At 42.1% G+C, this 18021-nt stretch overlaps 1 protein-coding gene across 1 annotated transcript in view; it reads left to right on the top strand.

The window, feature by feature from the left end:
* The window catches only part of LOXHD1 (lipoxygenase homology PLAT domains 1), a gene marked incomplete at both ends in the record, with an annotated part of 153982 nt that overhangs the window by 76595 nt on the left and 59366 nt on the right, over nt 1–18021 (top strand). The window contains 9 exons of the mRNA XM_080362565.1: nt 712–1015; nt 1520–1674; nt 2953–3086; nt 4255–4403; nt 5684–5788; nt 6521–6649; nt 7394–7558; nt 11476–11657; nt 14489–14605. Coding sequence (XP_080218691.1) covers nt 712–1015; nt 1520–1674; nt 2953–3086; nt 4255–4403; nt 5684–5788; nt 6521–6649; nt 7394–7558; nt 11476–11657; nt 14489–14605 — 1440 coding nt within the window. The remainder of the gene's footprint in view (nt 1–711; nt 1016–1519; nt 1675–2952; nt 3087–4254; nt 4404–5683; nt 5789–6520; nt 6650–7393; nt 7559–11475; nt 11658–14488; nt 14606–18021) is intronic.

Genomic DNA, 18021 nt, shown 5'->3' with positions numbered 1-18021 from the left:
ATTAGGTTGTAATTCAGACAAATAATCTGAACCAACAAGGTTTTGTATCTGCTGTATTAACTAGAGAGATGGGAACCTTACTGATACAGGCTTCTGTCACTGATGCATTGTAATCACTAGTGTTTGTATCCTCTCTGCACACTAGCAAAGTGAGAACACACTCTCCTAATTTTCCAGATAAGAAGTAAGGAGCAGGGCAGTCCAAGCCCACGGTCCATCAGGTTATCTGAATCCAAGTATGCCACCTGATTACTACACCATTATTGCTTCTTGTTTGGTTCATGTCTCACGTTAAGAATTAAATGTAGCTTCTTACTAATTAAAAAAAAAAAAAAAAGAACTCAGACTCTGAGAATATGATAAACTAGCATGATTTTTGGCATATTCATCTTTAATGCCAACATAGAGAAAATACTGGTGAGGACAGCAATGGAGAAGTAGGGAGCCCAGTAAATATGAATTCAGCTCCTATCCTTGCCCTAGTTGTTCTGAACATCTTCAGTTCAGTTTGTTCGCACGAGATTTGGTGATAGGAAATATGAAGCAATAAAACAGGAAGGAAAAACAAGGGTAAACTCAGATCAAAAATTGATCTTATTTTTGCTTAGATGTTTTGGGTGATAGAGGTGAAGTTTCTCATTTTTGAGAATACACTTTATAAAGATAAGATGTCTTATATCCTTCTGGGTTGTATTTTTCCCTTGGTGGCAGAGAGAGGCTGCAGATGTTGGCAAGATTTATAAGATTCGGATAGGCCATGATGGGACGGGCATTGGGGACGGATGGTTCTTGGAAAGTGTCACACTGAAGCGGCTTGCTGCAAAGACAAAGGAATCTGATAAAAAGAAGAAGAAGAGAAAGAAGAAGTCTGAGGAGGAGGAGGAAGAAGAGGAGGCCAAGGTGGAAGAAGAAATGGACGTCTACACATTTGTGGCACACCGCTGGTTGGCAAAAGATGAAGGAGATAAGGAGCTGGTGGTGGAGTTGGTGCCTGATGGAGAATCTGCCCTGGAGGGTAAATATCAGAGGGAAAGCGCATGTATGTGTGGGTGCAGCAGTTGCATGAAGAATGATAACCACAGTTTGGTGCTTTGCAGGACCATTTATCGCCCCCAACCATCCCATTGCCCCAGGCTTGCAGGGCAGGTTACACTGTGGGCTGGTTAATCTGCTCTGGGGAGGAAGAGAACAGCGATTAAACTAAGGTAGAGTGTGGAGGAAAGAGCCTGAAATGACAGTATCCTGAAGGACTTCTATAGGATTCTCCAAGGCTTGTTTGAGGCGCTCGGGTCATGAGCCTCTCTAGTTGGCAATGTGGCTAGTAGTTTATCATGGTGTAACTATTTATCAAGCTAATAACAAGGGATGGATAAGCTGCTCATGTTTTTAGATGCAAACAAACTCCAGACAAAAGTTTTCTCAAAGCCGGCATTTTGAGGTTACTTGGTGAGCCATGTATCTAACGAAATACAGCCATTTCTGGGCTCCTCCTGATCTGCCTTTGCAATTTTACCCACAGAGAATACATATGAAGTCCACGTTCTCACTGGGAATGTGTGGGGGGCTGGGACGGATGCTAATGTCTTCTTGAGCATCTATGGCATAGGAAGAGGAGACACGGGTGAGCGCCAGCTGAAAAGGTCGAATAACCTCAACAAGTTTGAAAAGGGCCAGGTAATGCATGAATTCAGCTCACTCAAGCGAGTAGGAGGCTGGCATATCTTCCAGTTATCGCGCTGGCCATTCATTAAAATCTCTTCTCTGCAAGGCTTGGCATCTTCTTCAGTTTAAAGCCCATATGTGTTGCATTTCTTAAATATACTATTTAAAGCAAAATGCCTCAAAATGTTTTCCAGGGGAAATTCATTTGAATAATAAGCTGAACACCAATTCTACATCAGAGACACCTTTTGCATCTGCTTCCTGTAAGCATTCTGACAATAATGTTTTCCACCAGGAATACTTGAAAACCACAGACTTCAAATTAATATTGGAGAGCATTTGTGAGGCAGCTCAAGTGTGTCAGTACTTAGATTGCAAATACGATTCTAAATGTTTTCCTCAACCAGTCAGCGAATAAAAGTAATATCACACAGCATGCTATAATTACATTATAATCCAATCTGATCAAACAACGTGCCTTGTAGATTCAATATTTGTCATAAAAATGTTTAGGAACAATTAACATGCTACTATTATAGCCATTAATTGTTCAAGGAATAATTGTGAATAACAAAAAAAAAATATGGAAAAAATAAGCACCTGTGGAAAACGTCAGATCATAAAAAAGAGCCTAAGGTTGTTAAATAAGCTGTTAGCTGTGATTTATGAGCTAGGCATTGGTGAAACTGCAACCTTCAGATTGTTCTTCGTTCAGAGGGAAGAGCCCCAAGCTACAAATGTAACATGCTTTGTTCTTAGGAGTATGAACCCAAAGTCTACCACCAAGTTAATCACATTAAGATATTTACAGTATTGTGATAACAAGGTTCATCCTGCCACACTAATACAGCTAATAAATTAATCTCATGGTTGTTGCATATGGCAAAAGGAAGAAATCATGTGGTTTGAAATAAAGCACAGTAGAGTTCCTGTGGAGTCAATATGTTTGTATCCAGTTCCAGATTCAGTGTGGGGGAAAGTGCTAAGCCTGAGAGGGATGAGGTCTAGGAGAGTTAAACCTAGAGGCAGTTGAAATGGAGATGAGGTAAAGAAAGCAGTGAAGGGTTGTGTAGCTCTGTGGGTCTTACTGCCTTGTTGTAGTCAACCATGAGTGTTAACGGCAGAGCTCACGGATCTGCAGTTATTTTAGTACCTCCACCCTGAGAATACAAGGGAGGCTTACAAAACTATTTCATTTTAATTGGAAAAAAAGATCACCCTCGGCCTTTTACTGTCTTTCTCTCCCCATTTAAAGGAAACACAATCATTTACCTCTTGCCTCCTGTGCAGGTGGATGTGTTCACCGTCAAAGCTATTGACCTGGGTGAGCTGAAGAAGCTGCGTATCCGCCATGATAACACTGGTGCTAGCCCAAGCTGGTTCCTGGAGAGGGTAGAGATTGTTGACCTCAAGGAGAGCACCACGTGAGCAGCCTGCCGCACGCCTTTCATACGGTCAGAAAAGGGGGCATCTTCTCAGGAGCCTGCAGGACCACGGGAAGGCAGAGGAGATGCATAAGGGCATCGTTGTAGCTCCTCACTGACCCAGCAGGAGTCCTTTGGGAGCCTTGTGATGTTACACTGAGCCTGGGGTTATTCTGGGGTACCACTGAGTGGGGTTTTGCTGTCCCAGCACATCTGCAGTTAGGAAAACAGCAGTGTTTGGAAGGAAACTTCAGCTCTTCTCCGTTTCTCATGGAAAGGACTCGCCCTCCCCTCCAGGTCCTATTGCAGAGCCTGTGCTGTTTATGTTTCCTTTCCAGGCTCCACTCTGGAAGACTTTTCATAGAATGACAGAATAGTTTGTGTTGAAGGGACGTTCCCAGCTCCCCCAGTGCCCCCCCTGCCATGACAGGGACATCTTCACCAGCTCAGGGTGCTCAGAGCCCCGTCCAGCCTGGCCTGGGATGTCTCCAGGGATGGTTCATCCACCACCTCTCTGCCCAACCTGGGACAGGCTCTCACCACCCTCAGGGACAACAATTCCTTCCTCATATGTAGCCTGAATCTTCCCTCTTTTATTTTTAAACCTTTTTGTTTGGTTGGTTGGTTTTTGTCTTTTGTACCTAATGTAAAGATCTGGGACAAAAGCAAGTCCTGATCTAAGTAAACTCCCATGATTTTTCATAGACAGTTGGGTGAACAAAGCCTAGCCTGTTAGAAATGTGAAATACAGACTTGCCTCTGAGCTGGAACAGGCTTGAAGTCACGTGCTGGAAAGTTGCACAATGCTCTGGTGGGTGGGACTGCTCATAAGTACCTCAAAATGGGTCCATTTTTCATAAACACAAAATGCCTGGGAGACTGGAGGTTCCCTTGAGCTATTTAACTTCTTCTGGAAGTGAAAACTAAAACAAACCTATCATATGGACCTGGCAGCCCAGAAACAGCACTTTTCAGTAAGTGCTCACCAACCTAATTGTGGATTTAGCTCTCACAAACAATATCCAAGCTCAAAGATGAAAACACATGTATTGTTCAGCCTTGAGTAATCTTGTTGTCTTTAAGTAGCCTCTGTTCTGTGCTTATTTTTTTGTTATTAAAGCCTGTGAAGTTCTGTGTAAAGTGCTGGGTGCTGCTGTCATTCTTGTAGGTATTATTTTCCATGCCAGCGGTGGTTAGCAGTTGAGGAAGATGACGGTCAGATTGTCAGGGAGCTGGTCCCAGTGGATGAAGCATTTGTAAAGAAAGATTCGGAAAATGATGGCCAGTCTCTTGCAACGCTGGGCCTGGAACAGAAAGGTTTATGTTAGCCTTGTATTTCTTCCAGTATGGGGTTGAAAAGGAATCCAGTTTTCAGCTGTTTTAAGGGCACTAGTGGTTAGTGTTCACTGGGCCGTGGGTAATTCTGCCCCAACCATGGAGCTTTCAGGTGTCAATGAAGTGTGAAGTGCATGTCAGCCAGATCCTAATTTTTAGGTGATTTAGTCATCTTGCAAGATTGGACCCAAAGTGAGAAACCTAGGAAGATAGATAACGTGTTCAGCCATCATCTCTCAACTGAAATGCATATTCATCACTAATATCTAAGGCATAAATATCCCAGCCATTTGACATGATGGACTGGAATGGTTAAATGTTTCAACATGAAACTGAGCAGAGAGCAAATATGACCAGAGAAAGGGACCTAAATTTATCTCACTTTCCACCTTGCTGTTTGTGTCCACTGCCCTCTGAAATAACTTTGCCTCTCTTGTGCATAATTTTGCATGATAACCACAGAAAAACGACACAGTCCTGGGCCTGATGCTGCAAGGTGCTGAGTGCCCAACACTTCCACTGGCTTCACTGCCAGTGAAAGGTTGGAAACTCTCCCTTAACTTTCCTCTCAAGTGCTTTTGAATATACAAATGATTTCCAGAAATTCTATAGCCAACAAATTTCTACTAATCGTGTAGCCCTTTTGCTCAGTAGGACCTGCTGGCTCAGCAGCATCTTGGAAACGTGTCTCACTATGGAAAAGAGGTTCCATTTTGGAAATCTTGAGTAGATTATTTCAGCTTGGTGAAGGCTATATTAGACTTTGCTGTATTTTTTATGAGTTTACTGTGCTTGCTAGATGATGGTGCGATAGAAGTCCCTCTAATTGTTAAAGGTGTGTTTGTGAATATGAACTGTGCATGTCAAAGTGCACACCTTCTGGTGTGTTACATGCATATATATTATCTGGCACTAATAGAAAAAAAAGGAGTGGATGTGGGTTTCTTCAATGAAAGAGTATAGGCAGAGGAAGTTTTGAGGGGCCATAGAGGTTCCCTGGAAGCAAGTGGGAAGGCTTGAGTACATTTCTTATCTGTAGATATGCAGACAATGTGCTGAATGACTGGAGCAGCAGAAGACTCTGCAACCAGATAGCCCAGCTCACCCCAGGAGCCACTGCAGCATGTGGCAGGAATTAGAGATTACAGCATGGCTGTGATCAGTCAAAATAAAACCCAAACTAAACACACATATGCAATGAAAAGTAGAATTAATTCCTGCTCAGACTTCACATTCTCAAATGAAGGTGTTTTATCTGACAGCTAAATCGACAACATACACTGTGAAAGTGAAAACCGGGGACAAGAAGAATGCTGGGACAGATGCCAATGTCTTCATCACTCTCTATGGAAGTAAAGATGATACAGGTATGGCTTCATGTGTTGGAACAGCATAGCACCTCACTGCTGGATACCTGAAAAGACAGGTCATGGTTTCCTTCCCTTTCCTTTCCTCGATAATAATTCCTCACTCCTTTTTAGCACAACTTCACGTTCTCAGTGTCTCTGCACACAACGTGATAGCTGGGAGCACACCACCAGCTGCTGTAAATCACTGTCGAACTTTGCGAGGCTGATTTGCACCAGCTGCTGATCTAAAGGCTTTAATTTCAATTATAGAAACAACGCAGTTGACTGGGACTGCATTACCCAGTAGTGAATGCAGTGAATGATTTGCTTTTCTCAGCAATGAATCAGCATACTCCCGAAATCCAGGTCTCCTCTGCCGTTTTGAGTGGCCCAGGAGTATTTAATCAGCTGATGAGCAAATCCTCTTGGAAGCGGCCGAGCTGCATGTGCAGTGACTCGGGTGGCTGTGGGAGTGACAGGGAACCAGTGGGTAGCAACAATTTCTTTAGCTGTGAACCCAGCACAACATCCTCATCCCTGTGACACTGCCAGGGGATCACTCAGGAAGCAAACTATGTATATTTTTGGGTGTCAATGCAGATTTGGTTCAGAGCGGGGGAGGGAGAAAGTCCAGATCTACAGATGAAAAGCTGTTTTTCGTGTTTTAGCCACTCTCCCTGTTCTCCTGTTGACATTCCCAGAGGATTTGTTTCACATGCTGAACAATGTCCTTTTGCATCACCACAACAGGGATAGTCAGCCTAAAGGCCTCAAAGATTAACAAGAACAAATTTGAGCGTGGGAAGGTAGATGAGTTTACAGTGGAGTCTGTGGACATTGGAGACCTGAAAAAAATCAAGATAGGCCATGACAATAAAGGTAAGATAATCTCCTTTGTAATGCAGCATTTCTAGTGCATTAGGCATACTGCTGTGTAAAATAAACTGCCTTCAGGACCCCAAAGGTAATTTACCTTTTGGTGACAGATTTTACTGTCACTTTGGTTGTTTCTGCTACTGTATTTGTTGCTAAAGCCATTTTCACGGCTATGGCAATAAGAGCACGGTGGTGGCAACTTGCAGGTAGCTTTGCAACATCTCTCTCCACAAGAGGCTCTTCAGTTTTGCAGCTGTGTCTTTAGAAAGATTTCTTGTATGTCACTAAACCTCGTATTTTTTATTGCCGTGCATGGGACCTATAGACTTGCCTCATTTGTTTATCAGTATTTTGGTTGTTTTCATCCTCAAGTCCTAGCTGTTTCTTAGATGTAAAGGTGTCTCTGCTTAAGACCTGGGAAACAGCGGAAAGACACCTGAATACTTTCCCCATGGGGCACCAAGGGATACGTTTGTTGACAACTCATCTATCCTATTACAAAAGCAAATTAGTCCAAGCGATGGAGTAACCAACACTTCCACATGCACATATTTAACCTGCCACATATAGAAATGTATATTAGCTCACCCTGGACAATCGCTTCCAATGATCTTTGTCATTTCTATTCTATTTTCCCTTTGGCAAAAGAGAGAAAAATTTGTTTCTCAGGGATCTGGAATGCAATGATTCATTTGCTGTTGTCTGTAAAGGCTTTTTGGGTTATTCACTGTATCTCTCCAACCACAGGTAATTCAACAGGCTGGTTTCTGGAATGGGTGGAGATTGATGCTCCATCACTGGGACAGTGCCTCAAATTCCCTTGTGGCCGTTGGCTGGATAAATCAGAGGATGATGGAGCCATTGAGAGAATTATCTTCCCTGCAGAACTACAGACAACAGAATACATCCCATGTGAGCAGAATGCTGTTTCCCCAGGACACACTCATCATTACAGAAGATAAAATCCCACTAGCTCATGCAGTTTTATAGGCTTGGCCTCTCCTTTGAATTGGCTTTGAAAAATTTATAAATACATCACATGTCAGCTATTCCAGTTACTACAAAACGTTTCCTCTGGGTGCTCTAGACTAATATTTCCTGCATTTGTCAAGTCAGAAAGTCATTAGAAGCCATGTGGCTGTGTATTATTGTCTTCTTGCTCCCTCTTGCCTTTCATCTCCAAGTACTCGGCCTATTCCAAGCTTTCTTCCTTGTCTCCAGTTTCTCTTTGATCTTCTTCCATTCTGACATTCCTGTTTCTGTTGTCAAGGCAGACACTTTGGTCTTGCTTCCAAGCCTTGGTTCCCCCACTGCCTTTGGCATTGCACACCCTTGTCTTGCTGAAAGACCCTCTTCCCATGTTTCTTTGCTGTGGTGCTTTTCTGATAGAGTTACGCCATTCTGCCTCTTCTAGTGTTCTCCGTTTTGTCCTTACTCTTCACTCCCTTCCAAATTAAAGTTTAGGGTAAACCCAGAGCCTTTTAGCAGCCCCTTCTGAGAGCTTAGCTGATAATTTTCCAGTCTGGTGTGACACCTTAAAGACTTTCATTGAGGCAAATTCCTCTCCTGTCCCCAGAATATCAGGAATCAGATAACACAGCTTTCTTGAAAAAATTACTGGAAACATTATTTTGCTTATTCTATAGCCCTTTTCTCCCCCTTTTTCTCATGTGTATCTTTGACTGTGTGCAGGGAATTCACAGCTCTGGAACTGTGTTTGACTTGTCCCTCACTAATCTCCCTCGCGTACAGGTTGTTGATAAATATTTCTTGTTCCACCTTCCGGGGACTATCGAAAAATTGCCTTTTCCTTTCATTAGGTTGGATTTCACAATGGTGAGATATCAGGCCTGGGATCTGAGCATTGATTTCCACCCCATTCCCTGCCAGGTTCTTCCTGTGTCACTCTGGACAAGTGATTAGTTTTTTATACCAAAGATGTCTCCTATCTCATTGCATCCCACCATCGCATGCCTTGATGGCATCAAAAGCCTTACTTCCTGCAGTTCCTTATTTAGACATCAAAAGTTAGAGCTGGGCAGTCTCTTTTCTTCTTCCTCAGTTTCTTTCTTCATAATTAGTTGTGAGAACAACCACCAGAAGACTATCGGCTGCTTGGGCTCCTTCTTTCTTACTGCCAACACTGTGATTCATGTTGAAAGTCTCCTTCATACTGGCTGGCTGACCCTCCAACATCCAGATCCTCATGTCCTGCAGTCTGTAAGCTAAACTAACCTTCCTTTTCTGAGGAACTACCAGCACCATGCTTTGACTCAACAATATTTTATTTCTTATGTCTTACTTTCTTTACCTAAACTGTCTGGAGCAGAAGAATGGATACTCCTTTCTCCCTTCCTCACTTTTGTTAGGCAACTGGAAGACAATAGTCTTTGTGTCTGAAAATATAAATTGGTAGATGGATGTAGGGAATATATTCATCGGAGTGAATATAACCCAGAGACTTTGTATGTGCTTCTCATCAGGTTTTTCCATGTTATCCCAGTCGTTATACATTTTGATGCAGATGTTGACCACAGAATTTATTAATATTATATTATTAATATAACAATGATGTAAGAGGTTCTGGCATACCATGCATTCGTCAGCAGTTCACATGCAACCTTTGAAAACCATCAGGCCTCTCTGGTAAAAGGCTGCACCAAGCTCAGTGTCAGCTTGGGCTTTTTCACCATTTAAACCATTCCCACTGTGCTGTTTACTTGCATTCTGGGTTCCGAACTATTAACCTGGGGGTTTCAGCTTGCCAGTGGTAACTAAAACGGTTTGACTTGTTTTATGATGACTTGTGCCAGAACTGTTTCATGCAGAACAAGCGATGAAAACATGTCATCGGCAGTCCAATTAAAATCACGCCTGTGGGGATACAACTTTAGAAGTGCCATGTAAATGAAATGGGAGCCTGACAGCTGAAAGTTGTGCTGCTAGTGACCTTGTTACGCTGCTGCTTTGCTGATTCAGTTCTCAGCTAACGTTAATATTTCAAGCAACAAGAGCAAGCGCAACAGACTTTAGCAGAGAAGATCATTTTTTATTCATAACGCATAGCCTGTGATTTTTGGTCTCTGGGATTTTCCACACCCCACCCCCCCAACATACTGGAGAAAATATTCCAGTTTACCTGCAGCACAGCAGTGCAGACTTCACTGGAGTTGGACAGAGAGAATATTAAGTACCTCCAGGCTGACTCTCTATAGAAGAAAACTTCTCATCTCCGTTCTCCTGAGAGCCATATTTAGAGAGCCTGGGTTTTTAATGAATGATTAGTCTCTGATATGCATAATCAGAGTTACTCCAGTGGTACTAGATATAGTGCCAGAAACCTTCTCTCTATCTTAGCAGAGATGCTGAATCTGAAATATAGCACAAAGTGCTGTAGCGTAATTAGCAAAGATGACTGGATTCAGTGTGGTGTAGAAGAATGCAGATGACAAGCAGCTGCAAAGATTGTAAAGAGTAATGGGGAACAGTGGTATATGGGAGAGGGATAGCCAGGAGCAGATCCTGGTGATAGCGCTGGGTGTCAAAATCGATGCTTATGGGTGATGACGTGGACTACAAGAATTGTGTCTGCTTGTGGCAGAAGTCCCTGCAGATAATCAGTTGCGCCTAAGTCTTAACGGGCATTTTTCATTTGTATCAGGAAGGATTCAAAAGAGATAGGGATGGGATTCAGTTTGCCAGATGGCACACCTGAATCTACATGTCCTCGTGACAGTGAAGTGTCTGATTTCCCATTAATATCCATAGATGTGTGGTCATTCACAGCCAGTGGGTTTGGAGAATGATTCAGCTGACCCCGAGGAAGATGTTTGGTTTTGCTTGTCCAGCTTTTTCTCCAAACTCCACTGACTTCAGTGATTACATCTGGAGATGTACGCACCTATTTGACATGCGGGCATCTGGACACAGGTCTCTGTGAATGAAACACCATCTCAAGTGTGAAATCTGAGGTAGAAAGTGACTTGACTAAGGATATTCAGCAGATTCATAGCAGAGCCAGGAACAGAGCCACAGTCTTATTCCTGCGTCAGTCTTGTTCTAGATCACGTCTGAGCCATACTCCTGCAGGACTCAGGACTAAGAAGCTGTGAAAACAGAAAAGGGCAAAAGGACATATCAGATTTGGAGATCACAGAGCATTGTGGAGAAACCCAGGGAACAGAATGAGGAAGTGTTTAGGGGCTTGACCCTTACTGTTCTGCGTACATGATTGATCTGGTAGTAATTTAACCTGTTTTGATGTTAAGGAGAAGGTAGAGCTAAGAGAAAACTGAATCAGTGTGATCATCAGTGCATTTAATTTCTTCTCCTTATGATTGATTTTTGTCACTTGTTTAGTAATGAAAATAATAGGACAGCTTTTATTAATAAGGATATCTTGAATATTTATATACTGCCTCCAGCTGGATTAACATCATCCATCTCCCTCATTGCTCCAAAATCTGTGAATTTGTGTTTTGCTTTAAGACTTGACCTGTTGAAGTAAATCCTGTTTCAGTAACATTAGGTGGCAGATATAAGTATACTGAGTGTTTTCTGATCATGTGATTAACCTCAAAATCTCAGTAAATGAACTTGCATCAAGGTCAGTTTGCCTTACAGGGTTAAAGGGAATTCCTCTGGATTCTCATAGTACTGACCAGCTTGATAAGTAAATGAACACAAGTGTGTGATTCCTACCCCGTCCTCTTTGACTGTTGAGTCTTCTAATCCACATTTTGTTTCGTTAAAATGTTATTGGGAACATTGATATACTGCTTACTAACTTTTGTTGGTTTGTTTACATTTTCTGCCATTTCCTAAACCAGTTGTTCCCTATGAGATCACGGTCTACACCAGTGACATCTTTGGAGCTGGCACGGATGCAGATGTCTTCATTGTTCTCTATGGAAGTGATGGGATCTGCACTCAGCAGAAATCCCTGTGCCTCAACAAGAGAGAGCAAAGGATGTATTTTGAAAGGAACTCGGTGAACCAGTTCATTGTGGAGGTAAGATCAAAGATGCTCATTCCCATTTTAGGTTGCCCTAGGGGGATTAAGAAGAGAAAATGGAGTGAAGCAGGAACTTTTCCTCTTTTAGGAAAAGCTATACAGCTCTTCTACTCAAAGAATGTGGGTTCAAAATTCTGTTCTGCAACTAACTGGATCAAATCTTTTCTCTCTAACTTTCAGTTAGTAGCAACTCAAAGGTATCAAAATGCAGTGTCCCTGTGGCCTAATCCCATGTTAAGCCTTGTAAGTAAAGGTTGGTTCAATTTTATCATGGAGATGAGATGTTCTAACGCATGGGTATGGAAGGAGGTTTGCTCTTGGAGAGCCAGTTTGAAGGTCTTTACATCTTCAATTTCCTAGGCCACGCTTGGTAAAGAGGGATTATGAGTCTCCACGCATGCCAGATCTATATGTGTACCTCTCCTTATCACTCTTACTTGTTTTCTCTTGCAGTTTGCAATACTTTGAAAGATAACAGGAACCAAATACTTGCAGTATCACTGAAACTACCTGCCTTATGTTTAAGGTCCCTTTGCATTATTTAACATTCCTGTTTCAGCAGGTTCTGTTGAAGGATCTGGTCCCTGGTCCTTATTGCTTATATAGCACTTCATTTGGGGTGGATGCTTCTTTCATTTTTCTTAACTTTATGGCAACCTAAGCATTATGCCCTGTTTTTCTGTAGCCTCAGACAGAGAGATTGTTACTGTGCCGTAGACACTGTGATTTTTTAATACCTGAGGCTAACTTTTTAAAAGATCTTATCAAGTATCTCCTGAAGGGCTTGCACAACTATATGCAAATACTAAACCAGTGAACGCAAATGAGTGAGCTCATTTACATCTGCAGTATTCAGCAATTCATATTGTTAATATATTGTTATTGCTGAGAATTTGTGAGGGGAAAAAATATGGGCAGTCCTAATCTAGCCTGTCCTTTTGGTACTCCGTCATGTCCTCACCTTCCCTCCCTGGGTGCAAAACCAACACTGGAAGACCACACAAGCTCTCTGTGTTTTGAATGTGGTTTGTTTTTGTAAAATAATCGAAGGCAAATCTTAAACCAAACTTTTCAAGAAGTTAAAATGCTTCCAGCCCACATTGCTGTTATATGGCACGAATCATAAAATAAATCCCATGTGATTCCTTAAAAACAAAGAATAAGACTTATTTTGGTGGAGTTTCCACACAGTTTTTCATAATAGGTGTTGCATTAATCCGTAGGTGTAAATCTTAAACTGAGTGTTATTGTTACTTCTTTTTTTTCCCCATGAGATTTATTTTAGGTTTGGTAGAATGTGAAACACCAATACTTTTCTTAGATGAAGGGAGTGAAAATACAGTTTGTGCTTCAGATTTATAACACCATATTAAACTGTCTCCAAACTTCATCCTCTCTTCACCAGTTCCTCTTGCTGCAGGAGATGGGGATGAAGCAAAATATATCCTTGTTTCGTCTGTTTGTGTAGAGGCATAATTGGAGTTCAACAGACCTTAAAAACAATTTGGACATCTCAGGAAAAACAAACTGAGAGTATCCCATTTGTTTTAGGGGTTTTTTTACCACTTCTACCATTTCGTATCTTGCAAAAAAGGCAAAAAAATATCAGAGGCTGGCCTCAGCTGTGCTCCTAAGTGACCATTTGCAGGGAAGATTTTTAGCAGCAAAGACTACTTCTTCTTTAACATTATTTTTTACTGGTTAAGACTCAACTCATTGCTATGTATTGATCACAGCCTCATCAAAAGATGAGTATTTGGACAGGACAAAGGAGAAAGAAATACTTTTCCTCTAGAATATACTTGTGTGCATGCATGACTTTGGATCATTTGATTGTTTTGCAGCTGAGGCTTATGCTGTCTAAAGTCATAGCAGGTCTGGTGAGCTCAAACCCAGTTTGTTTGGAGTGTGAACTTCTTGAGTAGTACAGTCAGTCTTACCGAGTGGAGGAGTCTCCTAAAATTACCGATGTATTTCCTTCAGTATTGTGCAATTCTGACAGTGTTTGAGGAGAAGTGAGTCATCTCCAGCGACTCCAAGTCAGGAGCTCAGTGTACTTCTCCTATGTGCAAAGGATTTTTGCAGCTAGCTTGGGCCATTTTTAAAGGCCGACTGTACAACAGTTTTCACGGAAATAATAAAGAGCTGTTGCTTAGGAGTGACTATAATTTTTCCTGCTCAAGCCTTTGGAAGGGAGGTGGCTTAAAAGTAATTAACTAGTACCAAAGTACGCAAGTAATTTGTGAGACATCAAAAACCAGCAGCCGTTTTATTAGATAGTGATCCTGTTGAATTGCTCAGAGTGGCATAACGATCCTCTGGCAGAACCAGAGAGAGATAATATAAAATGTCAGGCCGTTAATATCCTGCTTTAACCTCAAAGCTATCCTTCTGGTGTTACAAGAGTGCACATAAGTGTTTAAAAGGGAAAAGGGTAGAAAAATAACAATTTAAGATGCAGAAGCAGTGCAATTTCTAAAAAAATACCTTCATTCTCACTTGTACAGAGAAGCCTCAGATGCAAAATTGCTGCTGTGCAACCAAACCTACATCATACAATGGGTAAGTTGTGTAGAGCAAGATTATCTCCATTTTTGGAACAGAAGTTCAGGGAAACCCTTTAGCTAAAACACAAGTTAGAGCCTAACTGGTGTCAAAGTTAATATTTGCTCATCTGGGCTTTCATATAGACTGGAAAAATATGGAAATAAGCTGAAGAAGTCATGTCTCAAAAGTCACCTGTTCTTCATGCCATGCCATAATAGTTTTTTTTTGTGGTTTTTTTTTTTTTTCCATTTTGTTTATTTGTTTGTTTGTTTTTTCTGTAGCTGGAGGATGTTGGTGACATAATTGAAAAGATTCGCATAGGACACACGGGTGGAGGACTGAACTCTGGGTGGCATTTGGACCGTGTGGCAATCCGTAGACTGTTGCCGAATGGAAAGGTAGGCTGCACATCGCAGCACTATGGAATATGTTTCCATTAGCAGCCTTTTCCATTTCCCAAAGCGCATCTTCTGTATACAAAGCATGATTAACAATGAAAAACGACTCCCTAAAGAGCAATGCACACTAATGAACTTGCTAGGGCTTGGGGATCTGGGGACAACAAACGTGTATTACCGTGTTTTATTCTTCAAATGTTAATTATAAGACTCTGCAATCATTGACTCTTAAAGAGTGTTGTTCTTATTGTACCTTCTGACTCGAATAGAGTCATTTCCTCCAGACAGTGAATGGGAGCAAATCAGAGATGTTGCTCATCAACCTTTTTGAGGTCATCACTGCTCTTTATGTGTTGTGTGAACGAATGATGTGCTTGGTGGGTTTGGAAGCAATGTTATCATGACTCGCTCACTGGACTGAGAGGAGAGATTCCTGAGTTTGTGCCCATTGCTCTGCAAATGCAGCTAAAGATTTACAGGGCTGAGATGTCCCTGTGCTGCACCACTGTCACTGGACATCCCAGAGTGCCCAAGACTAACTTAGATAATGGTGGGTTTGGGTAACAGGAGAGGCCAAAGCTTCATATTTCCATGTGTATTTTTGTTTCAAGTAATCACAGAGGAGTAAGTGGGAAGTGGGTGTACGGTTTTAAAATAAAAAATATTGTTCTGAAACATGGACAAGAAATAATTTAATCAGTCCCTTAATTCTGAAAGAATAAATACAGGGAGACAGTACAACTAAGACAACTAAAATGCCCATGAGTGCAAGTCCCTGAATCACTTATCAACACTTATCAACATCAAGTTAAGTCCTAGGACTTTCAGTTGCTCATGTCAACAGGATCAAGGCAGTGCAGCCAGGCTGGTCAGTTTGATCTTGTCCACATAAGAAACTATTCCTTGGCTCTTCTTTCAAATGTGCGCTGTAGGAACAGGAATGAGTTTGGCTGCAGGGAAGTTCAGAAGAAAATCACCTCTTCAGGATGGGTTCAGAATTGGTAGCTGTGTTTGGGAACACATAGGCTCTCTTCTCTGTCTTGTCCTTTCTTCCCTTATTCTAATGGGATGTCAGGGATCTCCACCTCCTTGCTAGGGTCTGCCCCCTCGTGAGGTGTCTTTTATCACGTGTTGGTGTAAACACAGTTTGCTTCATCATGGTGTACCTACTTCTCATATTGCTTCCTCGTTCAAAATTTCTCTTTGCCTCATGATTAAATCAAAGTTCTACCTCAAACCTTTCTCATCATGCCCAAGCCTTTATCTTCCTCTATAAGCTGTATATAGACAAACTCTTCCCTTGCACAACTTCATTAGGTTAACAAACAGGATAACATTGGTTTTGGAGTTACTGTTCTTGATCACAGGCTGGGGAAGTGCAAAGTTATAGAAACCAGGAGAAAAGATATTTCTGGGCTGCCTTTTTGTACACCTATGGGTGAATGAGTGCTTTGGGAAACTCGCGAGAGCTCACCGAAGCAAGTTGAGAGAAGGGAACGGAGCTGGGGAAGGGGCTGGAGCACAAGTGTGATGGGAGCGGCTGAGGGACCTGGGGGGTTCAGCTGGAGAACAGGAGCTGAGGGGACACAGGGACACAAGGAAACGGCCTCAGGTTGCACCAGGGGAGGTTGAAGTTGGATCTGGGGAACAATTTCTTCCCCAAAGGGCTGTTGGGCATTGGAACAGGCTGCCCAGGGCAGTGCTGGAGTCATCGTCCCTGGAGGGGTTGGAAATAGACACAAATGAGGTTCTCAGGGACATGGGTTAGAGATTGGATCTTGGTACTGTTAAGTTAACAGCTGGACTCGATGATCTTAAAGGTATTCTTCAATCAAAGTGACTCTATGATTCTATGTTTGGTGATTTTCCACTAGCCCAGAAAGGGGCTTGGGGCTGTGCGGCTCTGCATGTTTGAAGGACAGACAGTGAGAAACCTGGAAAGGTGGAGGAAGGGAGGATAACCATGAACAACTTAAAACCGGAGAGATTTACAATTCTGCTGATCTTTTGATTATGGCATGGGAAAGAAAAAAAAGAAGAAAGCAGAGCACTGCGTGATGCCGCTGATCAGCCGCAGGATATTATGACATGCCACAGGATAGCAATATGCTGCCAGCGCTTCTAAAAGCTGTGCTACCTGATTAGACTGCTAAGATGTGTCTAGATGTATCTGTAATGCTGCAAAAGAAAAATGGGGTCAGTAACTTTTCAGATCAAATTGGAAACACTTAGGTAGGAAACTAGTATTGTTGCATGCCAATAAAGCTCTGTCTTGGCATGCCAATTATGTCTGATAATGATATTTCATTTGTTACAACTTGGAGAAAGGCAAAGCACTGACTTTTAGCACACTATCATACCCTGTCTCTAGCTCAGGGCCAGGCTCAGGCCCTAATGAAATAAATTCTGTTCAGAGCTGCAAGAGATTTTTACCATGGGTGACATGAAACAGTGCACTTTACGTCACTTAAATATTAATGCAATCACTAACAAGGAAACTCCAATGGAAACTGTGGCAGTGACATGTTGATTAACAATAATGATACAATTAACTCTTGCAGTAACTGCACTTTATGCCCCACTGTGCAGGCACTCATGTCCCTAGATATCCTATCATCAAATAGACTGTGTTCATATCAATGACACACACAGCCAACATTATGAATGTTTAGGAGCAATTAAAAGCTTCTACAAGAGACATGACTGAAGTGGGAATTTCTCTGTAAAGGAGAGAGTTTTGGCACTGGAGCATTATTCTGGAAAGCCCTCTCTTCCCAGGGAGATACACACTGTTCTTCAGTTCAGTATACAGTGAAATAATACAGGTTAGGTGGTCAGACAGCCACCGCAGAAATGAAGAGGTAGTGGTGTAGACAGTCATTAGGTGTTGTGTTTTGTTTGCACAGCACAAATAATTATTGAAAAGAAAATATTTGAAATAATCCAAAAGTGCTGCCAGGTTTTTTTGACACCATTTTGTACTTGTCCTGCTCCAAGCATCCTTATGGAGTTAAATGTTGCAAGCCTGGGGATAAGCAGCACCAGCAGCAGAGAGGAGAAACAGTGTCATATTGAGGTTTGGGTTGTGCAGGTTCAAAGGATGGTTCTGCTACAGACTCAAGTGTCTTGGAGGGGTCCATCACCTGCAGATCAGCGTGTCTGGGATTTGTGCGCGGGGACATGGTGACCTGTTCATACCCGGTAGCAGTCACCAGAATGTTCCTGTGATCTCAGGTGCATGACCTTCTCCTCCCCAGTGACTGTGCCCAGCAGGGCAGGATCCGGCAGCTCGAGACAGTGTGGTAGTACACAGCCATAACAATATTCAATATTACTACAGTGAGAGCTATCCCCTTATTTTAATATATATTGATTATTTTTTAGTTTATATAGTAAAGAGAGTGAAGGAAGAATGC

Source organism: Nesoenas mayeri (assembly GCF_963082525.1).
Source record: "Nesoenas mayeri genome assembly, chromosome: Z".
NCBI lineage: Eukaryota > Metazoa > Chordata > Aves > Columbiformes > Columbidae > Nesoenas > Nesoenas mayeri.
The sequence above is the reverse complement of the archived record's forward strand: the minus strand, read 5'-3'. Positions and strand labels throughout refer to the sequence as shown.